This window comes from Anser anser (assembly GCF_964211835.1).
Source record: "Anser anser genome assembly, chromosome: 18".
Classification (NCBI taxonomy): domain Eukaryota; kingdom Metazoa; phylum Chordata; class Aves; order Anseriformes; family Anatidae; genus Anser; species Anser anser.
The window spans coordinates 1,991,270-2,016,185 of record NC_139739.1 but is presented as its reverse complement, the minus strand read 5'-3'; the positions used below and the strand labels follow the sequence as shown (position 1 = coordinate 2,016,185).

Below are 24,916 nucleotides of genomic sequence, written 5' to 3'. Positions count from 1 at the left end.
ATCCCCGGCCCCTCTGTGCTTCTGCTGTGCCACCGGGGAAGCGTTTGCTGCTCAAAACGCTGACATTTCGAAACACAAAAGGCCCGAACGTGGTGGTGGCTTCAAAACCAAACTTGTTTTTCTATATCCCGGCTCATTAGAGGCACAGAGCAAGAAGGCAACGAGCGAGCCATTTAAATTGGAGATTCTGACCTTTACGCTTAAGATCTTTTCAGACATCCTGTTTACAGCTTTTTTTTGTGTGTGTGTGTGTGCTGGCACTTGATAATCCTCAAAATGAGATTTTACGCAGCCTTTTTCGCTATTATAATGCACCACATCCTCTTTTTTTTTCCCCACTGAGGAGCCACCCCCCCCCTGAGAGCTTCTGGGCAGGGCCACTGGTCAGCGCCGCAGCCCGCGGCCGTGGTGGGGACCCGACACCCCGCTGCGGTGTCCCCAGCTGAATAGGGACCCTGGTGGCCTGGCTGGGTGCCCCCCCCCCGTCCCTGTGCTCACGCAATGGAAGGTGTGGGCTCTGCTCCCCTCGATAAGGCTGTTTGTAGACACCTCAGCGGTCCCTTTTGGCTGCAAACCCTACGTCAAGGGGTATTTGGTGACATTGGTACTTGGGGACACTTCAGGGCAAGGTCAGACGTCCCCTGGCAATAGCCTAGGGGTGGAAAAAGCCCTTAAAAAACACCTGTGGAACGGGGCCAAGCCTCACCAGGAGCAGCTCGGAGACCCAGAGCGTGATCTGGAGTCACTTCGTTTATATCTGGAGTCACTCCATTTATATCTGGAGTCACTTCATTTACATCCTCGGGGAAACTCCGCGTTTCAGCCTGGCCTCCCCAGCCCAGCATCCCCGGTGGCTCTCGGTGCAGGCCCAGAAATAAAAAAGAAAAAAAAAAAAAAAAAAAGAAAAACGAAACTCTTTGAGAGCTATTTTTTTTTGCGAGTGCTATTTTAAACCGCGGCCTCTGAGTTTTCCCACACGCCCGCCGACACGGCTGCGCTCGGCTCGCCTGCCGGGGCTGACCAAACGCCCGTTTGGCCGCCCTGCGCACGCTGCAGAACCCCACGGGGCCGCGCTTCTCCGGCCGCTTCCCTCACCGCAGCCCCCCGCAGCACTGAGCCATGCAGGGCGCGCACTGTGCATCCCAGCGGGAGACCTGGAATTGAAGAGAGGAGCTGCGGGATGGCGGCCCGGGTGTTACACCGCGCCGGAGCGGGGTGCTGGCCCCACGGGACGGGGGGCACGGCTCCCCTCTGAGCCCCCAGCCTTGGCTGCAGGGAGGGAGGCAGCGCCGGCGGGGTGTTTGCACGGGCAGAGCGAGCAGCCCGGTGCCGGGGAGATTAAAAATAGCGAGCGCAGCTCCGCAGCCCGCTGCGTGGAGCCGAAGCAGCTCTCGCCAGGCTGGTTTCCTATGGAAACGCCGCCGCCGTCCCTGCCTGCGCCTGCCTGGGGCAGCTTCGGATGCTCCCTCGCACATGGATGCTCCCGCAGCCAGCAAGGAGGGAGCTGAGGCTGCAGTTTCCCTCTGCGGGGACGTCGCCAGGATCCGGCCCTCTCCCCGCTGCCGCTCGCCTGGAGCTCGAGGCCTCCTCGCCACCGGCTCGGAGACCTCGTGGGGTGCCCTGAGCGCCCCGAGCCCCCGGCGTGGGGTCCACCGGCAGGACAAACCCCCTCCTCGGCCCCCGTACCCCTGCGTGAGACAAAGGCACTTTGCAGAAGAAGGGGCCGTGTCGCCGAGGGTCCCTGCCCGAGCGGCGCTGAGGCACAGGTACGTGCTCTGGATCCTTGTCTCCTCGCGTCCTGGCTCCGAGGGGTGCCCGGGGGGGGGTTGGAGCAGCGGGGGCAGGAGGCAGTCCCCGGGGCTTCCAGCCGCCTGCACCCCAAAAACTCCCCTGCACCCCAAAAACTCCCCTGCACCCCAAAAACTCCCCTGCACCCCAAGAACTCCCCTGCACCGGCACGGCTGGAAGTTGCTGAGAGAAGCGGGGAGGGGGCAAAAAAATCCCCCCTTGGATCTGATGCCCAGAATTCTTCCTGCTTGAGGGAACTTTCCCATTTTATCATTTCATCCTTTTATTTTTATTTTTAAATTTTATTTTTTTGTTATTGCTCTGGCCCCCAGGAAAAGAGTAAATACCTCCCCCCACCCCCCTACCCCCACCCCCAGAGCTGGGGCTGACCCCGGCAAGGCGGGGGGGGGGGAACCTGGGGGGGCGCAGCGCTGCGCTCGGAGCCCCGGCACCACCCGGAGAGGGGGGGGGGGGGCCCTCGGTCGGGGCCTCCCGTAGCCACGGGGACCCCCCCCCTTCTCTCGCCACCCGCCCCCCCCAGCTCCTCCGGGTGGGGGCCGGGCACGGAGGGGAAGGAGTTAAGCGGCAGGGCCCCGGCGGAACCGGGCAGCGCCGTTAAAAATCCCGGCGGCGGGGAGCGGCTGCGGGCAGAGCGCGGCGGCTGCCGCCGGGCCGCATCCCGCATCCCTCCCGCATCCCTCCCGCATCCCTCCCGCATCCCTCCCGCATCCCTCCCGCATCCCGCATCCCTCCCGCATCCTCCATCCCGGCCCCGAGCATGGCGTGGCCCCGGGGGGCCGAGCCGCAGCCGGTGCCCGGCGTCCCCCCCCCGGCCCCGCGGGCGGCGAGCGCACGGAGCGGGGGCGGCAGCGGGCGGGGAGGCCGCCGCCAGCAGGTAGGGGGGGGGCTGCGGCTCCGGGGAGGGGGGGCGAGATGCAAAAGGTGGTGGGGGGGGGAGGTCTGGGGGGTCAGGGGTTTGGGGTCCGGGGTTTGGGGGGTCGGGGGTTTGGGGGGGTCGGGGGGTTTGGGGTCGGGGGGTTTGGGGTGGGGATTTTGCGCTGCGGGGCCGGGAGGAAGGGGTTCCCCCCCCCCCCATTTAAAAAAGGAATAAAAATCGTCAAAAAAGCATAAAGCGCAACAAATGAACTCGGGGAGGGGGGGGGCGCTGTGCTCTCCCCCCCCCCCCAGTGCTGGTGGGAACCCCCCCCCCGCATCGACCTCCTGGGGTCCCCGCGGAGATGCGCTCTGCGGGTGCGGGGAAGTTGTGGGGGGCTCTGGGGGGGGGGGGGGCGCTTCTCGGCGGGGGCAGGGGGCATCCCGCTGCTGGGGCGAGGGGCTCCTGGCCCCCCAAGACGCGGGGGGCAGGCGGGGAGATGCTCTCCTCCTCCCCAGACTTCGTGCAGAAGCGTCCTCGGCAGGGGAAACTGGCAGATGGCGATCCTTTCCAACCAGCCTCCCCCGTTCGTTTTCTTCCTCCGGCATCCGCGCTGGCAACTTATCGGAATATTTTAATATAAAGTTAGAAAAAAAAAAAATAACCACCACAAAAAAAAATAATAATAACGCGCGTGCATGGAAAAGCAGGAGGCGATTGGAAAGCGCGTGAAGGTTACCTTGAGCCGAGGGTTACAGGCGCCCGCCCCTGCCTCCCAAAAAAGCAGAATTAAATAAAGTTTCTCAGCAATTTGGAGCTGGGGAGCACGCTCCGGTAATGGGGTCCGGCCCTGGGGTGCCCCCCTGGACCCCCCCCATTCGCACCCTGCCGTGCCGTGACGTCCTGCTGCTGGAGAGGTGGTGGGCACGGGGCTGGCCCTTTTGGGTCCAGCACCAAAAAGCATTTTTCTTGTCCCAGAGACAAAACCCTCGTCCTTAGCAGAGCCCCCCCCCTTGGCAGAGACTCTAACGCCAGCCCGGGCAGGATGGGGGGCAGGGGCTGACCCTCTCCATCACGGTCCTGGGCATTTTGGGGGGACCTAGGGGGCTAGGAATTGAAGCCACGGACTAACTGGGTGTAGTGGGAGCTGCTGGATATATGCAGAGGAGCAGAGAGCGCGGCGTAATATGGCCAAGTGCAGCCGAACGAAGGCAGCCCCAGATGCAGTGCAACATTTTGGCACCGCACGCTGGTGTTCGCTTAATTTTTAAATATATTCCCTCCTGCCTTGCTGCTTCGCCGTTCTGGGCTGTGCTGCTGGTGCGTTGCAGAGCAGCAGGAGGGATTTTTCTTCCCGTTTCTGTCCTTGGATGTTCTCTCCCCGGCGCTGCGGGCTGCAGAGACGGGGGCTCTGCCATGAGGGGGTTTCTAAGGCGAGCTGAAATACGCGGGCTCTGCAGCGGCGGTGGGAGCTGGGGGGAGCCAGCAGCCGTGCAACGCCTCCACCCCATGGGGACAAGTCACTGTCCCCTGACCCGCCACCCGCTCCCAGCCCCATCCCCTCTGCCGGGCTCCCGGAGCCTGCAGCGTTCAGGGAAAATGCAGATTTCTTCCCAAAGTGTGCCTCCAGCCCCCGTGCAGCGGGATGTGAGAGTGATGGGTGTGCAGAAAAAGAAATAACTCAGCCCCTCGGGAGTGGAGGCTTTGAAACGAGGGCTGCAAGAGCTAATCTTTCTCGCTGTATTAATTCGAGCAGGCTGCAGAAGGCATTGTCTGCTGCTCGAGGAGCTGGTTTTCTTAATTGCCCCAGTGATGTGAATAATCCCAGATTACCGAGGGCTGAGCAAAGGCCCCGCAGCAGAGACCTGGAGGAGCAGAGCGTGGGCTTCACGGGCAAATCCGGTTTGTCCCCCCTCCGCAGGGCATGCTGGCGGGGATTAACCAGGGACCAGCCACGCTGGGCCCTCCGGCAGCACCCACGGGGGGTGTTTTGGGGCTGAGGCACCTCTGGGGGGGACACACACCCGCCAGCCCTGCATGGTGACCCCACGGACCTGGCCGTGAGCTTGGTGGGATTTAGGCTGATCTGTGCACCACGACGGGCGGTCCTGGTGGTGCTGCTAGCAGGGGGCACCTGGGTCACCCTCTGAGGTTTTTCCGGGGGGGGGTCTGGCTTTGTCACCTGGTGTCGTCATCTCATCATCGCCCCTAAACCTCAGCACAAAGGTCTGGCTGCAGGATCCCTTCCTGATCACCAAGCTCAAGCGAGGAAACCCCCAGCACTGCCGCTCCCTGGGGGCAATGAGCCCGGGGTCTGCGGGCGCCGGTGGCGATGGCTCGGGGCCGCTCTGCTGCTGCAGCACTGCACCGAGGCCGGCCCCTGTACCCCAAATCCCGTCCCCCGGGGCGAGCAGCGTGGCTAGGGGTGGAGGTGGCCCTGGGGGTGCTTCGCTGCCCGGGATGCAGCCGGTCTCACGGGGGCAGAGGCACCAGCGAAGGCGGCCGCTGCCGAGCGCCCGTCCCCTCCGGTGCGTGTCTTGGCTCACCAAGGCTCGTTGAAAACCATAACTGGATTTTGCAGACCGGGCATAAAAGACCTAGCACATAATGCGTATTAAAACTCATTAGGTTAAGCCAATTTCCAGATGCAGTGTCATTTGAATGAAGTTAAATCACCTTTTTTTCACAGGGCTTAAGTGTCGAAAGGGTGCCGGGGGCGAGGATGGTTTTTTTTTTTTTTTTTTTTTTGTGGTTTTGGGGACTGAAAGAAGGGGGAGGGAGGGAGCACAGGCCGGGAGCAGCGACTCACGTGGCCGGGATGGAGGTGACCTCTCCAAAACGCTGGTGGGTGCTGTGGGCAGCACCAGCCCGGCCCTGTCTGCATCCAGGAAAACTGTAAGAAAACCGTGCAGATCAGCGAGGCGGTTGCAGGCGACTGAGGCGCGGAGATCCCGTTCTGGCCTCGGAAAGGGAAAAACATGGCAATAACGGCAAAACCGAGGTTTGGCAGCTTTGCACGGGGGTGACGCTGATGCTGGGCCCAGGGTGCTCAGGGAGGGATGCTCCTTCCCCGAACCCACTCGGGTGCTGTGGAAGGAAACCCAAGTGCCCATTTGGAGCATCGCCCCCCCTCTCCCCAGTCCCCACATCCTCACCGTGCCCGGAGCTCTGGCACGCACGGCTGTTCTAAAAAGCGTGTGCTTTTTAAATGATTCACGGCTTAAAACATTTGTCTTTACGAGGCGCTTTCCCACTTGCAAGGGGAATTCATCGTACAGGAGGATGCAACGGGCTTTGATGTAATTGCGTGCGGAGGAACGGAGCCAGGCAAAAAACCCCAACCTCGGCTGCTCCGCTCGGGCCATGGCGAAGCAAACGAGCAGGGAAGCAAACGAACCTCCGAGCCACTCGGTGTGGGGCTGTTTGGAGTCCCTGCCTCTGCCCTGCCCCACAGAAAACCCTGCCAGCCCCTGGGGACCGGCATCCCCTGCATGGGGCTTGGGGCGTTCAGGGGAATTTGCAGCCCCAGCTGGAAACGAGGCTGGTGCACGGCGGGGTTTCGGCGCAGGGAGCCGGTAGGAGGCTGTGCAATTAGCACGGCACTGTTTCGGGGATCTCGAGGCCTTTTGCAAATGTTAATCAAGCCGTTCTGGGCACGGTGTCCCTGCGGAGGAGAGGAGCTGCAATACGGGTTGCCTCCCAAGCTCGGAGCTTCGTGCCCAGCCGGGCTTGTGGCACAATTTCCCCTCGCCTCGGTCAAGTGCTGAGGTGGTCAGTAAATCTTCTCCGGAGCAGCTAGAAAGTGGTTCCTGCCCGTGAGCAATACAGTCAGCTGCCCGATTTCAGCTCTAACCCTCCATCGACTCCCTGCCAAGAGGAAGATTTGCAAACCTTCAAACGTGTTTGGAAATCCTGCAAAAAAAAAAAATAAAAAAATTAAATCTATCAGCAGACGGCCAAATCCTGCTCTGGATTTACAAATCAGGCCGATACATCCCAGATAGCTTTTCCCTTTGCATGTCTCGGGGTCCTGGCCCACAGAAGGGGCTGCAGAGCCCACTTGGGCTGACCCCAAACCCTGCGTCGTGCTCACGGGGCAGAGCCACCGACCACGGCAGCGCTCCGTGGCTGCGCCGTGCACACACGCAAACCTTCCCTGCGCCCCCCTCCCGGCAGGGGCCTGTGCAGGCACATTTCTCAGCGGCATTAAGGCAGGGAGCAGCTGAATTCGTCAGCTTTGCTTCGGTCTGAAGGCAGCCGCCTGCTCAGTGCGCCCAGCTTGCCCCCGGCAGAGGCAGTTTTTGGGTGCTGGGTGCCGCAGGAAGAAGCACCCACGGGTGCTGCGAGCCATCGGCGTGGCAACAGCAGGGCTGCAGGAACCTCAGCTGTTACCAGCCCCGTTCCGCTCAGCTTCCTTCCCAGCAGCAACGTTATTTAAATTCAGCCGAACGCATCTCATTTTCTGCTCCTGGTGAGCGGGACGAGCGTACGCCGCGCGGGGAGCGCGGGCGGCGGCAGGTTCCCCGGGGAGCTCGCGTTGCCCCACTCCTGCCGGGGCACCGAGGGGCACGACGTCCCCGTGCTGAGAAGCCACGAGGTCCCCCCACCCTGCTGGGGGCTTCTGGGGGACACCAGCTCCAGGGACCTGCTCTGGGTCCTGCTCCCCGTGTGGGACTGTGTCGCGTGGGTGCGTTGGTGCCTGCGCCACCGAGCACGTCGCCCTGCCCTGCCCGCCGGCCTCATCCCTCGCTATTTTAAAGCCCTATTCTTTCCCCCGTCCCGCTGATAAGAAATGCTAATGACGTGATGAAATTGGATAGTTCAATCGCCTGCTCCTCCTAATGGAACTCTTGTGTTCGTTAATTTGCTGTTTTTAATGGGCTGATTGTTCTCCGGTGCTGGGGGAGCCACGTGAGCACTCGAGCGCGTTTTGCAGTGGTCAGATGTGAGGTGGTGCTTGAAGGCAACTGAACCTCGGTGCTCAATAATTGCAGAGCAATTTGGAGATAAGGCCCAGATGTATAATTTATCGGCGCTCCGTCCACCCTGGTCACGAGCAGCCGCGGAGCACTGCGGGGCCCCGTGCCTCCCCCCCGGGCACCGGCTGCGCGTGGGAAAGGAGCTGTGGGACCGGGAGGATCCCTGCAGCGGGACGGGAGCAGGGCACGGGGTGCCACCAAGCCAGGATCCACGTTCCCAAGACTTCCCGAAGGTTTCAGCTCTGGCAGAAGCACGAGGGTGGAGGTAGGCGAGGATCCAGCCCCCCCCCTCTGCTGCTGCTCCCCAGGCTGGATCCGTCCCCTGGCACCCTGCAGCAGCAGGGCCTGGGGGCTGCTCGGCGCCGCGGAAAACAAATTGGTGAGGGCTGGGGGATAAATAGCCCGTGGTGGTGCTGCTGCCCGTCCCCAGCCCGGGGTGGGTGTAAGAACGGGCTTGTTACGGGGCTGCTGGCCCCCAGCCGCGTCCCAAGCCCCCGCCGAGGCAGGATGCGGCCCCGTTGCTGGCCCCGTTGGCCGCGCTCGCTGTTTGTAAAGCCCGGCCAGCCAGGGAGCAGTGAGAGGAGCGCATTATCTCCTCCAGACAATTAGCGGAGGCATTAATGGAATATATGCAAATGTGCGGTAATTGACCTGCGACTCCGCAGTTCATGATGGAGAAGGATGAGCTCCAGATGGCTTAATGAGAGCGACTGAAGCCCCTTCCTTCTCTCTGCGTGGTGCTGCCTCGCCATCACCCGGCACAGACGAGACGGGGCTGGGGGAGGCAGCGGGGACGGGGATGGGGACATGGGGACCGGGACAGGGACAGCGGAGCACGGAGGTGCCTGCTGATGCAGAAGCCTGGTAGCAAGTAGTCTCCTTGCTCAGCTGCTACTCCGAGTTTACTCAGCCTTTACTTACTGGGGCTGGGGAGGGGTTGGTCTGTGGGGACCCCCAGGGGGCACCCCGCAGAAAGCGGGTTGTTTGGGGGCTGCACAAAATTCACCCAAGAGGTGATTGAATAACTGCTCCGGGAGCCCAAATTAAAATATTTATGTATAATTCATGCCATATGTTCCGCCAATATTTTTTATTTAATCAACTGAAGACAGATGGCAGGAACATAGAGGCCATTAAACTAATGGCACTTTGTCTTCCCATTTATTTTTGCCTCCTTTCCGAAAATAAGACGAGCAAGTGACAGGCAGCAAGGCCCGGGTGTGGGACGGCGGCCACAGGTCGCGGGAACGCTGGCGGTGACACTTCCCGTGGTGACGTTCCCCATGGTGACACCAGGCTTGGCTCGCCCCTGGCCTCTCCGTGGCACGGTGGCTTGGGGTGGGCACAGCAGGAGGATGCTACGGGTGCCCCTGCCCCCAGGAAGCTGCGGCATCGCTGGTGTAGCCCTGGGAAGGGGGGCAAAACCGCAACCCCACGTGCCCTGAGCCTTCCTGCAGCTCTCCCCTAGCACCCCCTCCGTGACTCACCCCAGCACTGCTGTCCCCAGCCCTGGATGCTGGTGGCTGTCACCGATGTCACCGCGCTGCCAGCTCCCTCATGCCCCCGGCGTCCCTGCAGGAGAGGGTGGCTGGAGCTGCGCCTCTCCGCTGGGCAGCTCCGGTATCAGGATCCGGCCCCGGCGCTGGGGAGGTGGGTTTCCACGGGGTCCTCTAACAAGCGCCTTTCTCTTTGGCTTGCAGGTGGAGCTTTCTTGCCCTGGGACCGAAATGAACGGGGCCGCGCTAGGCAAAGGGCCCCAGCTGGCATCGCGGGGCCGGAGACGCGCCCGGGGGCTTCTCACTCCTTGCCCGGAGAGCCGACAGCGCCGCTGCCCCTAGAGATGCTGCCCCCAGCCGCCGAGCAGGGCTGCACCCACTGATCGGTCCCAAACCAGCCTCGACACCCCATGATCATCCCCCCCGTTGCCACAGCCTGGGGGGCTCGGCCGGGAGGGGAATAAAGCGGAGCCCCCCCCCCACCCCACAGCGCGCCCCTTTGGGATCCCGCGGCGAAGGAGAGCGGCTCCCTGGCTCCCGCCCCGGGGAGGGATGAAGACGCCATGGCCAAATTCCTGGTGAAATTCCAGCGGTATTTTCGGCGGAGACCCGTGCGCTTCTTCACGCTGCTGGCCCTCTACCTGGCGGCCGGCAGCCTGGTTTTCCTGCACGCCGGCTTCACGGGGGAGCCCCGGGTGGCGGGCAGCCCGCGTGGCCCCGCGGCGGGCGAGGGGCAGGAGCTGCCCTACCTGGGGGTGATGCAGCTGAGCCGCGGCTTCCCGGCGGCAGCGGGGGGCCGGCGGCGAGGGCCCTGGTTCAAAAGCACCGCCAAGGAGCCGGCCGAGAGGAGCAAAGCGGGCGACTACGGCGCGGCGCGGAGCCGCGTGCTCAAGGGCAGGAGCGGCCGCGAGAAGGACGAGGACAGAGGTAAGGGCTGGCGGCGGGCGTGGAGCAAGCCTCGAGCTCCAGAGCATTGGTCCCCGAGGTGTTTCGGGCGTGCACCCCCTTGGTGAGGTGATTCTGAGTGCACGCTGCCAATATATATGTCAGTATTTGCTTATAAGCTGTTTGCGTGGCATAATTAAATGTTACCTGCCCATATCCTGGGGTCTTGTGCACCCCAGGGCGCGCTCACACTGTTTTGGAGACCCCTGGTGCAGAGGATGATGCTCTCCCTCTCTCCCCCCCCTCCCCAAATACCAACTGTCCGCCTCCATTTTTCCATTTCCTCCCACCCTCCGGGGCCGTGCCTCGCTGTGACAGCGACACACACTTTCGGGGCTGCCAGACGGGGAGATGCTGCCGGCGGGGACGGCTCTGGCCGCTCAGCCCCCAGCAGCCGGCGTGCTTTGGAAGCTCAGCAGCAGTCCCCTTGGCCCCGGGGGACGTCTGAGCCCGGAGGTGCGGGGGCTGCGTGCGTCCTGCTCCGCGTGCGGGCAGGGCTCGGCCTCTCCGGCCAGGAGCTCCCTGCCCGCGGTGGGAGTGGGAGCGTTATTAATGAACACGGATAAGCGAATGCAGTAGCTCGCATTGATTTTTAAAATGTCATCTATTTATCCTGAAGGAAGCTCTGTGCAGAGCTCACCGAGAATCTGCATGGCCCTAAGCTGTCTGCGGGGGCTTTTCCAAGGCAGCCCGGCTCGTGCACCGTGCACCCGGTGCTGTCCCAGCCGCTCTCCCAGTGCTCCTGCAGCTGGCACCCACGGGTGGCAGAGCGAGCGCCCTGCAAACCCCACCAAAACGCAGGGTAAAGCCTTCACCATGCCTCTGTGCTAGGGGTTTGGCAGGCAGCAGCCCCCAGCGTGCTCACAGCCCCCGGGCCCCCTCTCCGGCTGCTCCGTGGCCCCGCGGCGAAGCAGTACCTCGCCTCCTCAGCCGAGCGCGAGAGCTGCTGCGATGTGCTGTCAGTAATAACGTGGGCTGGGGAGAAGCAGCAACACAGCCTGCTCCAGCACGGTGCACCCGTGACAGCGGCGTAATGGATTGCCTCGGTATTTAGGGCGATTATCCGTGGCGGGGAGCACCGAGCGAAGGCAGGAATGGAGCGGTGACTACCGGAGAGGTGCCCACGTGCCACTGGGCTCTCCTCTGCCCTGCTGGCGCTGGCGTCCTGCCCTGAGCCCCACGGGAGGTGCTGTGGGTGCTGCAGAGCGTGAGAGTGCTGGTGGCTGTGATGCACGTGTCTGGGATGCCCTGGTGCTCCACGTGTCCCCGCTCTCCTGCTGCCCATGGTGTCCCGTTTGCTCGAGCACTTTCGTGTTTCTGGCTGCCCACATGGGAGCCAGGCAAGGCTGCCGTGAGTGTTCGGGTCCTGGGGCTTTTAACGGGGAGGAATATTCACTTCAGGCACTTTCTGGTGCTAAAATGAGACAAGGAGGGGTTCCCTGTGGGTGACATTTCCACCCTGGTGCTCCCATCCCGTCGTGCATGGAGGGGCCGTGGGAGCCCGTCTCCGTGACACGTGTGGCTGCTCTGCCCCGTTGATGTGAAGTGACACTTGGCGAGGCTTCACCAGCTGGTGAAAGGAGCAGAAAGGAGCCGTCAGAGACCAAAAAAAAAAAAAAAGGAAAAAAAAAAAGCAGTGCTCCCATCCCTGGCCATACGCACCCTGTCCTCCACCACCAGCCTCCATCCAAGCAGTCCCATGCTGGCCGTGGGGGTCGGGGCAGCTACGGAGCAGGAAGGAGCGGAGGAATTGGGCAGCTCCAGATGTCCCCAAACCCCCACCTCACCTCCTCGTCCTGCCCCGAGGCACCCTTCCTGCAACCACTGCCATCGCTGCCCGCCTTTTGCCATGCTCACGTCTGCTGGGCTGTGGGACGAGGAGCTCTGGGCTCGTCTCGGTGTACCTGGCTGGGTCCTCACCCATCGCCCGAGCTTTCCCGACAGCAGGCACCATCTGTACCGGTGCCGTGCGAGCGGTTTGGGGGAAAACATCTGCAAACGAGCTTCGTGGGGCTGGGGAACGGCTCAGCGCCGGCTGCGGCAGGCCTTTGATCAGCCAGCTGGAAAATCAAGGGCAGGTATTTGTTTCGAGCGTCGCCCCGCAGCACGGCCCCGAGAAAACGCCTCGGTTCTGCCTTTAACGGGGTAAACGGCACGGAGGGGGGCTAAACGGGCAGGGGAGGAGAGGAGACAGACAGACAGACAGAGGTGCCTGCCAAACTGTGTCCCTGGCTGTGTGCTCCGTGTGCCGCAGGCTGGATTTGGCCTCGTGCATCCCCTGGGAACGTGTCCGGGACCGCCGGGGTCTGCGCGCACCCAGCGGGCTCCAAGGCTCCGCGGGGTCCCAGGGGAGCTGCGTGCCGGAGCAGGTCGGCCTCACAGCTGGTTCCTCGTCCCCGTAGTGTCCTTGCCTCTCCCTAATTATTCCAGCCGCCTTCCTAATAAGTTGCAGCACGCGTATGTCAAGAGCGATGGATTGGACGTAATGCACATCAGTCGGCGGCTCGGCGGAAATTGCTGGAGTAATCCCGCACCGGTTAGATCTGTCACGGGCAAAAGTAGCTGACCTGCCGAAACCTGCTCAGCGCCGCGGAAATGCCAAGTTGCGCCGAGGGTAATTGGGAGCAGTGAGGGATGGCTGCCTGGTGGCAGCACTTAGCGGGCACGGCGCTCTCCGTCCTCCTCCACCCGAGGGCCAGGCTGGTGGGGAGCCACAGGGGGGGGGTATGGGGCAGGGGGGTTTGGTGCAGAGCCCCCCAGCAGGTGCAGAATGCGAGCAGGAGGTGGGAGGTGTTATCCCACGGGGTGTTTCGGTAGTGAGGTGCCCGGTGTGGAGGTGCAGAGGTGGGAGAAGAGGTGCTCGGTGGGGCGGCACAGCTGGACGGGTGCTCTGCGCTGGGATCTGGGGGCGTCTCCTTTCAACACCCACACAACCATTGCCTCGCTGCAACGCATCTGCCCCACGGAAAATCAGAGTGGGGTGCTAACGAAGGCACCTGATGAAGAAGCCTCACGGGGATTGGGGACGCACTGGCGGCGCCGTCCCGTCCCTAACACGAGCCCACCGAGGCGAAGAGGGGCGGCAGGGGGAAGGACGGCAGCCGAGGACGTGGCCGTGCGCTCTCAGGTTATTGGCAAAGGGTGCATTTGTCAAACGCAGGATTTCCTTGGAACTATTTGTTCAGCTCTGTTCCCTGTCCACCGGCATCTCCGTTTGCTCCCAGCGCAGGCATCCATCAGCTTTTGCTTTGCCGAGCGTTGGCACTGGGCAAACACCGTCTGCAGCGGGGTCTGGGACAGGGAATGAGCTCCTGGCCGGAGAAAATTTGGTTTATTTTTCCATCCCAGCTCCCGCCGTGTGCCTGGTGGGGCAGAGCTGAGGGCATCTTTTATTTTACCACTTCTCACCCCGTGACTCTTGTCTCATTTTGGAGCCGCTTTGCTGAGTTTGAAGCAGGAGGACGGGAGGAGGACCGCAGAGGAGAGGACCGAGGCCAGGGCTGCTGGTGGTGGAAAGGCTTCGGTTTTGGGGTTTCTGCAGGGAAAAGGGAGAAAATCCTTGGTGCACAGCCTTTTCTATCGGCTTTCAGCACCTGTACTGGATGGCTCGCGGTGTTTGCAGGGGGCACTGTGCCCACCACAAGGGGTGGGGGTCTCATGCGAAAAAGCAGGGGGCTCAGCTCAGCAGCCCGATTTAGGGCAAAATTAGGCAGGTGCGGGGTGGGAGGGCGGCCTGCTCCCAGTGCTCGGTGCCTCTCCAGCACCCTCTTGGGTTGTCCACGTCCACATCATCCTGGGGACTCCCCTGGTTCCTCCCTGTCCCCCTCCTGCCCCGAGATGCTGGGGCGCTGCAGCCCGTCCTCAGCAGAGGCATGGACAATAATGATAATGGTAATGATAATGATAATAATGATAATGATAATAATGATAATGATAATGATAATAATAATAATAAATAGATAAAAATTAAAATTAAAAATAAAAATAATTAGCCACAGGCTCCGGGCTCGGCCCCGGTGGGCTCTGACCCCCATTTTTCACCCCCCCAGCGAAATACATCGGCTGCTACGTGGACAGCACGCGGCGGCGGACGCTGCGCGGCGTGTCCTTCTTGGACTACAAGAAGATGACAGTCTTCCGTTGCCAGGACAACTGCGCCGAGCGGTAGGGTGGTGGGCGAGCACCGCGCCTCCTCCAGCAGCCCCACACGTCGGGGCTGTTCTCCTCCCACGGCTCCCTGCCCCTCTCCTCTTCCTCCCCCCTTTCTTTTCTGTTGATGTGTGTAATTTTGCTTTATTTTATTTTATTTTATTTTATTTTATTTTATTTTATTTTATTTTATTTTATTTTATTTTATTTTATTTTATTTTATTATTTTATCCTATCCTATCCTATTTGAATTTTATTCTATTCTATTTTATTTGAATTCTCTTTTCTTTTCTTTTCTTTTCTTTTCTTTTCTTTTCTTTTCTTTTCTTTTCTTTTCTTTTCTTTTCTTTTCTTTTCTTTTCTTTTCTTTTCTTTTCTTTTCTTTTCTTTTCTTTTCTTTTCTTTTCTTTTCTTTTCTTTTCTTTTCTTTTCTTTTCTTTTCTTTTCTTTTCTTTTCTTTTCTTTTCTTTTCTTTTCTTTTCTTTTCTTTTCTTTTCTTTTCTTTTTATCCTATCCTATCCTATCCTATCCTATCCTATCCTATCCTATCCTATCCTATCCTATCCTATCCTATCCTATCCTATCCTATCCTATCCTATCCTATCCTATCCTATCCTATCCTATTTGACTTTTATTCTATTCTATTTGAATTCTATTCTATTCTATTCTATTCTATTCTATTCTATTCTATTCTATTCTATTCTATTCTATTCTATTCTATTCTATTCTATTCTATTCTATTCTATTCTATTCTATTCTATTCTATTCTATTCTATTCTATTCTATATTATTTTTTAATTTGAGAAACCCCATTTTCCTCCCCAGGGAAAAAAGGGCAGGGGGCTCCACTCCGTGCCGTTCTCCCACGGGGCAGGGGGTGCAGGGCTCGGATTTGGCACCTCCGGCCGCGCAGGGGGGTGGCCCCCCCCCTCCCCCCCCCCCCCCCCAAACTCCATCCTCACCAAACACCAGCCCCAGAGCTCTCCAAGCACACCCGTGGGCAGCAGACCCACCCCACCCCCCCCAAGGAAATTTCCTGCAGCTTCCCCCATTCCCCAGCACCACAAAGGGGGATCTGCCTCCCGCGAGGACCCCCCCCCCGGGCTACAAAGAGCCATCCCCGGTGGCCGTGTCCCCATCCCCGGGCTCACCCCCCCCCGGTGCCACCTCCTGCCCCGTGTCCCCGCGGGGTGCTGAGCCCCTCTCTTCCCCCCCCCCGTACCCAGGGGCTACCTCTACGCGGGGCTGGAGTTCGGCGCCGAGTGCTACTGCGGCCACAAGGTGCAGGCGCCCAACGCCAGCGAGCCCGAGTGCGACATGCCGTGCAAGGGCGAGCGCAGCAGCACCTGCGGCGGGGCCAACCGCCTCTCCGTCTACCGCCTGGAGCTGGCCCAGGAGTCCGCCCGCCGCTGTGAGTCCGCGGTCCCCGAAAATGGGGACCCCCCCCCCGGCAACCTCGGGACCTCGCCGACCCCACCAGCAGGGTCGCGGCGCCGCTGGAGCGGCGATGCTGTTGGGGGTTGGAAGGATTTGGGAGCCCGGTTAGATATTGGTAGATGAGGGTTTGATCTCTCCCCAAATCTACGTTCCTCTTCCCTTCGCCTCTCAGCCTGCTGTTGGGTGGATTGGGGGGGGGGGGGTTCATTAGCAGGTGTTTAATTGCCAAAGGGCTGCAGCGGCTGCCCACATTGCGACCTCAGGGAAGATCCGTTTAGGGCCAGGCCGTTCTGGTTGTTTTCCCTCTCCAAACATCTCCCAGAGGCAAGCTAGCAAAAAAATAAATAAATAAATAAAAATAAAAATTAGAGAAACTCTAACGAACTGTACCCGAACCATCTCCCCCCCTCTCCCCCGGCAGACGGCAGCGCGGTGTTTCGGGGCTGCTTCCGCCGGCCGGACAACGTCTCCATCGCCCTGCCCGCCAGCCAGCCCATGCCCAACATGTCCGTGGACAAGTGCGTGGATTTCTGCACCGAGAAGGTACCGGGGAGGGGGGGGCTGCGCCCGCGTCCAGCACATTTGGGGCTGATTTAGTAAAATCGGGATGCGTACGGATTGGATTTACCGCCCCACTCCCGGGGCTCACCAAAGGCAGCGGGAAGGAGGTTTCCCCTCCCACCCTAATGCTTCGCCCGAGACCAGCAGGGATGCGGGAGGGGAAGGCTGGTCCCCGTTTTGCACCAAATCTGCCCAAAGTGACAGTGAGCGCGGAGCAGCTCGCCCAGCGTGGGCACCGCGCTGCCGAGGCACGCAGCGGGATGTCCGGCCCTGCCGGGCCGGAAGTGGGCATGGCTGAATTTAATTTATCCATTAAAAAATTAGGCGAATTATCCAGGCAGAGGATGCGAAAGCCCCACAGGTGAGGAGCTCCCTTTGCAGCAGGGAAATAAACCGTCCCTGCTTAAATCGCTGCGAGCGGCACCGTGGAATGGGGACAAATCCGGATCCTTTGGGTGCATGCAACCAGCTGCGGGTGCCAACACCCAGGGAGCACCCAAAGCACCCCGGTGCTGTGCACGGGGTGGGGGGGGAGGAAGGCAGCAGGGACGGCTCTGCCCGTGTCTCCATCCCCGCAGGAGTACCCGTTGTCGGCGCTGGCCGGCACCGCCTGCCTCTGCGGCTTCCCCACCACGCTCTTCACCCTGCACGAGCGCGAGGACGAGCAGCTCTGCGCCCAGAGGTGCCCCGGCGAGGAGTTTGAGAGCTGCGGCACCGCCGAGTTCCTGCTCGTCTACCAGACCCAGGTGCAAGGTGAGGGTTCGGGCGGTTTCGGGGGGCTCGGGGCAGCCCCTGCTTCCCGGCCCCTCCGTGCGGGCACCCGGCTCCTGCCGCCCCGCAGGCAGCCTGCATAGCTCTTCTTCCATTAGAAATCGCCGTTTATTTTGATTTCCCGGGAAATAAATCCTCCCCTGAACAAACAGCTTTAATTACTGCTTAACTCCAACGCAGGAGATAGCAGTTTGCCATCTGCCTCCAGCGGGATCCCTCCTTGCTCGCGCTTTTTTCTCCTTGGCACCGGCGGCAGCCCGCGAGCTGCGGCGTGCGGCCGGCAGGTGAAGCCGCCGGGGCTTCACAGCCACGAGGGGTGGGGAAAAAAAAGGGGAAAAAAGCCACAAGCAGGCAGAGAGCCCCCCCGGGAGGGCTCCTGTCCCGTGCATATCACAGCTGGTGGGGCACGGGATGGACATGGAAGCGTGATGTTGGCTGGCACGGGGGGGGGGGGGATGCTTGGGGAGGGCTCTCGTGGGGCTTTTCTCTGTCTGCCCAGAGGGCTTCTTTATCGGAGATAAAATTAACAAGGTCCAAAACTCGGCTCGTTTTGTCTCAGAATGGCTTGTTCTCATTCCCGACATGGTTACTGCTTTTGTGGCCGTGCTGGAAACACTTTTGCGGTCACTGACACCAAAAGCAGCAGCGCTGCGTGGATAACGCGCCCTCATTACCCACTCTCCTAATTAATAGGCATGCAGCTGGTGATGGCACGGCACCCCATTCCCTCGTCTGAGGTCTCTTTGGGCTGCTCCTGTGTGCCCTGGGCAGGGTACAAGGGTACCTTTCCCCGTCACCACCACCTCACACCCTGCCCTGGCATTTCCTGGGGATACCTGCGATGATCCGAGGCATCCCCATGGCACAAGCAAGCAGCCCCTGCCCGAAATCCTCAAGCGGCCCGGTGCTGTGACCCATTAGCCCTGCCAAAACAACCCCTGCCCCCCAGCATTACTCTTCCCCCCCCCCGTTTTCTCCTTGCAGACAACCGCTGCATGGACAGGAGGTTCCTGCCCACCCGCTCCAAGCAGCTCGTGGCCCTGGCCAGCTTCCCCGGGGCCGGCAACACGTGGGCACGGCACCTGATCGAGCTCGCCACCGGCTTCTACACCGGCAGCTACTACTTCGACGGGTCGCTCTACAACAAGGGTGAGCTGAGCGAGGGGCCGGGTACCGCTGGTGCTGCCCCGTGCCTGTCCCGGGGAGCGGTGGTTCGGGCAGACATAGCCTCCCGTGCTGTGTTTTAGCCTTTGCAGAGAGCAGTCTGGGGCAGAACTGCTATTTCTGCCTTGTGTTGGTGTTTTTCAACCTGTGGTGGGTGCTGAAATTTTTTAGAGGAGGAAGCAAAGTGGCTCTGACCGCGGCAAAAGAGGCAAGGCATTTTTCACCATGAAAAAGGCCGGGTTCTGAGCGGGTTTCCCTGGGAAATGCTAGGGAAAACTGTTCAGGTCTTAGCTACAAAATCCTCTTCTTCCAACCCCCCTGACCCATTCCCACCTTTGAGAAAACCCAGGAATAAAGCAGCACGCAGAGGCAGCCTGAGGAGGAAGGAGCCGTGGCATCCGTCCGTCCCTGCTGGGCCCCGGGCAGGGAGGAAACCCCCGGGAGCTGCCCTGCTGCTGCTGCCCAGCGGAGCCGCCCCAAAACACCTGGGAGCACGAGCTGGGAACCAAAGCAATGCCACGGCCGTCCCCAAGCGCAAGTATCTGCTTGGGGGTGGCTCTGGGTGGCTCCGGCCATCCCGGCTGGCAGCTAAAAATAGTGATGTGCCAGGGTGCGCAGGAACACCGACATCCATATTCGTGGGTGTCAGCGGTGCAGAAAGTGCTGAGGAGCCCAGGGGTGGACGGAGGAGGGAGCTGATCTCAGCTGCAGCGTTGTTCACACGTGGCGGGTTGATGCACGTATCCCTTAGATCTGCACCTGGCCCGGGGAACGGCCAGGAGAGGAGTCGGTCTGAAAACAAATGGTCTTGGTTCCCCTAATCCCACTTGAGTGCTGCAGCTCGGGGTGGGCGCAGCGAGCAGGAGGTGCTCGGTCGGGCACCAGCACCCTGAGCTCCCTCCTTGGGCACGAGGGTTGGGTGGGATCCGTCCTCTGCTCCCGTGGCATCTCCCGGGGACGCTTCTGCTCCCGTCGCTGCACCCACGATGGGGCCCAGCCCTGAGGATAAAGTTCAAAAGAAAAAAAATCCCAAGGCAGGCACGAAGCTGTTTCAGCTTCTCTTCCAGCCAGCTCCTCCTGATAACCCACACTGTTACAATGGGGGGGGGAGGAGGGAGAAACACCAGTTCCCTCATTTTATCGTTTTATCCGTATATTTGCCAGCGTGAGTGCACACGTGAAGAGCCTCTGCTGCCTTGTGGGGTGGCTTCTTAATTCCCTTAATTCCCTTCTTAATTTGCTGGGAGAGCTCAAAGGCTGTGGCCAGGGCGAGGATATAACACCACGCTACTCCTTCTCGCGTGTCTCCTCCATCCCGGCAGGGTTCAAGGGCGAGCGGGACCACTGGCGCAGCGGGAGGACCATCTGCATCAAAACCCACGAGAGCGGCCAGAAGGAGATCGAGTCCTTCGACTCGGCCATCCTGCTCATCCGCAACCCCTACAAGGCGCTGATGGCCGAGTTCAACCGCAAGTACGGGGGGCACATCGGCTTCGCCGCTCACGCCCACTGGAAGGGCAAAGGTAGGGGACGAGCACCAGCAGGACCGCAGCGGGTCCTGGCATGGAAAACCCGAGCGGCGCCACCGCCTGGGGTCCGGGTCTGGGCATCTGCAGGGAGAAATTAAACCCGTAACTCGTTAAGGCAAAATTATGGGGGCACCGGGTGCTGCGTGGCGCTCACCTGCCGCCGTCCCCTGGCACCTTCCCTTCGGCCGAGCCCGGCTGCTCGGGGGAAGGCACCTTCCCCACGCACAGACAGCTTGCGGAGGCTTGTTAATTATAGCAATTTACAAATTGCTGTTGTGGAATTGACTTCATTGGAAAGAGTTAAAATATTTAGCTTGATTGAACATCTGCTACCCTTAATTCAGAGTTTATTTAAGGGGATCTTTCTTTCCGTTGTTGCGGTTATGTGCCTGGATTTCGTTATTGCCATGTGCTCCCTGCTGGCAAAGGCGTTTTCGGCTGCGGGCTGAGCCCCCTCAGCAGCTCAGCACCCAAAGACCCTGCACCCATCCCCACCCAGGAGCTGCCACCCGCTCCTGCCTCCCGCTGTCACCTCTCCCATCGGGGCCGGCTTCGCCCCCTGTGCAGTGGGGTTCAGGGATTGCTGCTGGCTCTTACCCAAACCAAAGGGGACGCACGTTTTAATGTGCAATTAGCCACTGGGTTAATTGCCAGGTTAATTAACCATCGGAACGATTTGCCTGGAAAGATGGAGATTTGCCATCAGTTGGGGTCCTTTATGGGGTAGGGGTTCACTGGGGAACGTGCGTGCCACCAGCGCGGGGCCGGAGACCTCGCTGCCCCCGGCACAGAAACAAAGCCTGCATGTGGGCATTCCACTTGTGCCAGGTTTGAAGTTAGTGCTTGGTTATTTTGTTAAATAAATCATCCCAAGGGCAAAAGAACAATGAAAAAAGAAGCCTGGGTGATTAAAGGTGGGGTCTGTCACAACACGCAGGGTGCCAGCTCCATGGCCACGATTGCTCCCATCACCGGTCCATGAGCCTAAAGCCCCTGCAGGAGCACCCAGCCCCAGCCCATGGGATCCCAGCTCATTTCCCTCTCTAATTTTGGAGCGACTCGATGACGGAAAATGCTGCGCCTCCCTCCTGCCTCGCCGGGTGCAGGACGCGGGCAGGTTTTGCCTCCCCCCGGCTGCGGCCGTGCCGCGAGCAGGCGGAGGCTGGAGGCTCGGCGAACCCCGCGTTTTGTTCCGTGCCATTAATTTTACGGCGTCCCTGGAGCCGTTCCAAAGCAAAGTTTTATGTGATATGATTACACAAGGTGAATTGTCCTGTATCTGTTTAATGAAACAGATACCGTGTTTAATGATTCTCCGGGGAATTAAATGCAGTTAAGCTATTAATCAGGCATCGGTTTCTTGGGGAGGACAAGATGGAGAGGCAGGTACCCGGAGCTTTTACGCATCGTAAGCGTGCTGCCAGGAGTCGCTGCCTCTTGTCGATGTTTCATTTTCCTTTTTATCCCCCGATTTCCACGCGAGGATCAATTAGCCAGGAACCCGGGGGTAACGGTGATTTCGCAGCCGTCGATGCCCACACCTGCCTCCCCCGTCCCCGGGGATGACAACAGCTCGTGATGTCCCCAGAGGCTGAGCCATCAGAGAGGGGCTCTGCAAAGCCCCTCCAGCGGCCGTGCTGTGACGGGGGGGCATAGGGACACCCCCTGACTGTCCCCGTGCTCCTTTCGCAGAGTGGCCGGAGTTCGTGGCCAACTACGCGCCGTGGTGGGCCACCCACACCCTGGACTGGCTGCGCTACGGCAGGAAGGTGCTGGTGGTGCACTTCGAGGACCTCAAGCGCGACCTCTTCGCCCAGCTGAAGCGCATGGTGGGGCTGCTGGGCATCGCCGCCTGCGAGGACCGGCTGCTCTGCGTCGAGGGCCAGAAGGACGGCAACTTCAAGCGCTCGGGCCTGAGGAAGCTGGAGTACGACCCCTACACGCCCGAGATGAGGAAGATGATCAGCGGCTACATCAAGACGGTGGACGCGGCTCTGAAGCTCCGGAACCTGTCGGGGGTCCCGGAGGACTACTACCCGAGGTGATGGCGCCGACCCGGGGGGGGGACCTGTCCCTGCCTGGAGAGGAAGGCTCCTTTTCCTCTGCCTGCTTCCACCCAGTGGGTGGCTTTCTTTTAATTCTCCATCTGCTGCTATTAGCTGTTAATCAACCCCCTGCATGAGAAACGAACGCTCCCCAGCCATTGCTGAGCTTGCTTGGCCGACGCCTCCACGGAGTTGGGCACCAAGGGGCTGCACGGTGCCCTCCCCACCGCAACTTGTCCCCGTCCCCGCCGTGCAGGTGTCCTGCGCTTGTCCCCTGCCGTGCCAGACATCGGTCAGGACACTGAGGAGTGGGGAAACGTGGCCAGCGTGGGGCTGAGCAGATCCGTCCTGCTCCCACGTCAGCTGCTGCAGCACCCTTAGCAAGGCAACCGGTTCTTCGCGCATGTCCCGGGGGAAGGGGGTCACCGCGTGGATCCTGCACTGCTTGCGCCGTGCCCAAAGTGTCCCCGCGGTGCCTGCTGGCTCTGGGGGCTGTCCCCACACTCCCTGGCCACCCCTGGAAGGCTCCCGCTGGTGGGGATGGAGCCGATCCCAAACGAGGAGGAACGTCCTGATGGCAGGGGACTTGGCACCGTGGGGTGCAGCAGGGCGAGGTGGCCGTGTCCCCTGCTGGGCACCATCCCTGGGCTCTGCAGTGACCCTCCTGGTGCCCCCTGACTGCGGGCACACGTCTGTGGTGCTGGAGATGGGGACGCTGACCCAGGACAGAGGAGCGTGTGAGGCCCTACACGTGCACCTTTTCCTCATTCCAGAAGCTCCCAAGGCAGAAGAGCCCCCAGGAAGGTGTCTGGGGGATGGTGAGCGGATGGGTGCGGGGGAGGGGGACATGTTGTGCTGGGGGGTCTGGGTGCGACCTGGAGCAGGTCCAAGCTGTGACCGTGGGCACGACGGAGACCAAGGTGAGCGGGTGGCACGGAGCTGGGCGCGGGGCAAGCGCAGCCTCCGCTCCTGCCCCAGCTGGGCACGGTGTGAGCCCTCCTGTCCTTGGGAAGGGAGGAAACCAAAGGAGCTCCGTGCACACCCAGAAGATGCCATTTGCAAATCTGGCTCCATGCAGGGCTGCATGCGGCCCCGGACCCTGCCCCTGCCCAGGCTTCGCCCCACACAGGCGCCCTCCTCCCAGCCCTGAGTCCCTCCGGGCGTAGGTGAAAAAGCCATATCTTGTGCGCAGCCTTTTCTACAGTTAGGTCCTTAAGGATTGGCTTGGAACTCTTGATCTTGATAGAAACACATGCACAGGCCGAAATCTATAGACACCTATCAATCTATATTCAAAGAGAGAGAAGAAAACTCCGCTGGCAAAAGGAGAATTTCAATAAATTATATTTTTCTAATGCGCGTGCGGAGCTGACGCCGCCTAAGGGCGCAGGACGGGGTGCCAGGGCTGCGGGGACCCCCCCCCCCGGCTCCACATTTTTGGGTCTCTGGGCAAAGGGAGCCGCTCGCCCACGAATGTATTTTGTAAGGAGCGTGCTGGTTTTACCTCGTCCTTTGCTGGAGGTCTCCAGGAGCCCGGGCGCGCCCGTCCCGGCAGCGGGCACCATCCGGACCTCGCGCTCCTTGGTCCGCGGCGGCCGCGGGGCTGCCTACCTCTGTCCGAACAAATCCTCAGGTCAACCCGGCTATTAAAGGAGTTTTGTTGCTATCCCGCCTCCCCGTGTCTTTGTGGGGCCCCCCGGGGGTGATGCCTGGTCCCAGCCCCACTCTCGTCAGCATTAATTGCGTTAATGACGTTCCCCCATCCGAACCACTGCCAGGCGCCCGGGGCGGCCCCTTCCTGGCAGTTTTATTGCCCCTACAGCATCCTTAAAGGAAGTTTTATTCAGGAGCGTAGTGAGAGCTGATAGATTTACTGCAAACTTTATTTCCATCGCTTCTTATCATTCCTGGGGCTCTATAACAAGAACGGGCTTAGTGGGATTTATTCCTTTTCTCTTGGCCAGCCGCCCTTGTGGCTGGAGTTTCTGAAATACCTTTAGTTTTAGTGGCAGCAACGAAAGCACGTGTGGGACCTCGCTTGCTCTGATGGGCATCATGTGCAAAGAGGACAACTCTCCCATAACCCCATGGAAATAATTAACCCCCCCCCCAAGCAATTAATCTACGAGGCAGAACCATTCAGAGGCTCCGTCTCATGCAGCAAGCGCTCGCTGCTCCTGCTCCCCGGGGCTGGCATGCGATAGCAAAGTTTGCATTGCTGCTGGAAAGAGGAGCCGGCTCCTTCCTGCAGCATCTGCACACACAAAGCTCTCGACATTTTCTAACCACCCCGCTCAGCCGTGCCTGCGTTCCCAGGATGGTTTTTAAAAGCAGCAAATAAATCATCCCAGCCTCGGCGAGCATCCCGCTGCAGGACTGGAGGCTGCCGACGGGTGTCCCTGGCCCCCCCACATCCATCCTGCATTAAAAGCCCCTTTTTTAATGGTATTTTCAGGCTCCATCACCCCCGATGCTCTGCATCCCCTGCGCCGCGCCAGCTGGGCTGGATGGGTTACTCAGCAGTTGCCCTGGCAACGGCGTCTGCACCAAAACCGCCCGCATTTCCCCCAGTTCTGCGTGGGTTTGGCACTCGGCAGGCTGCTTGTGGGCGGTGGGAGGGGATGGGGATGTGATGAGATAGGGATGAGACGGGGATGGGGATGGGGATGGGGATGTGATGAGGATGGGGATGAGGATGGGGATGAGGATGGGGATGAGGATGAGGATGAGGATGAGGATGAGGATGAGGATGGGGAGCAGCTCAATTCCCAGCCACACCAGTGACATCTCCTGGTGATGAACTGGGGGCCCCAAGCCAGGCTCCTCTTCCTCCCAAACGAAATTGCACATGAAGCTCATGCTGGTGTTTAAATGAAAGGGGGGGGGGCGGAAAAGAAAGCACACACACCTTAGCAGCATAATACAGAAGCTGCGACAGCACTTTTACAAAAGCTATAAAATGTATGGGAGATGAGGGTTATAAATCTGAGCAGCAGTAATATTCATCCGCTACAAAGGAAGCGTGTTTATTTATCGTTTTTACTATTTTCTGTAAAATTTACAGTTGACAATCTGCCTGAATGCAGCGGAGATAATTTAAACATGGCTCCAGCCCGCCTGGCACTGAGGGAAGGGAAATGATAGCATGTTTATTCTTTTTTTTTTTCCTTAAATCCGA

At 60.2% G+C, this 24,916-nt stretch overlaps 1 protein-coding gene across 2 annotated transcripts; it reads left to right on the top strand.

Annotated features, from left to right (window-relative positions):
- WSCD2 (WSC domain containing 2) lies at positions 1 to 23,402 on the top strand. 2 transcript variants are annotated; one of them, XM_083804153.1, is made up of 9 exons: positions 1 to 1,766; positions 9,342 to 10,064; positions 14,132 to 14,246; positions 15,458 to 15,642; positions 16,090 to 16,211; positions 16,808 to 16,982; positions 17,985 to 18,149; positions 19,487 to 19,687; positions 21,386 to 23,402. In XM_083804153.1, exons 2-9 carry the CDS (start codon positions 9,701 to 9,703, stop codon positions 21,736 to 21,738), a joined length of 1,680 nt encoding a protein of 559 aa, XP_083660279.1. In that variant the 5' UTR covers positions 1 to 1,766; positions 9,342 to 9,700; the 3' UTR covers positions 21,739 to 23,402. The 2 variants fall into 2 exon arrangements, with proteins under 2 accessions (XP_083660279.1, XP_083660280.1); XM_083804154.1 differs by lacking the exon at positions 1 to 1,766 and adding an exon at positions 2,250 to 2,683.
- Positions 23,403 to 24,916: the final 1,514 nt, after the last annotated feature.

Coding starts and splice junctions, on each gene's coding strand:
- WSCD2 (XM_083804153.1), top strand. CDS start 9,701: ATGGCCAAATTCCTGGTGAAATTCCAGCGGTATTTTCGGCGGAGACCC. Junction 14,247..15,457: donor CAGGACAACTGCGCCGAGCG/GTAGGGTGGTGG, acceptor CCCCGTACCCAG/GGGCTACCTCTACGCGGGGC. Junction 16,983..17,984: donor CTACCAGACCCAGGTGCAAG/GTGAGGGTTCGG, acceptor TTCTCCTTGCAG/ACAACCGCTGCATGGACAGG.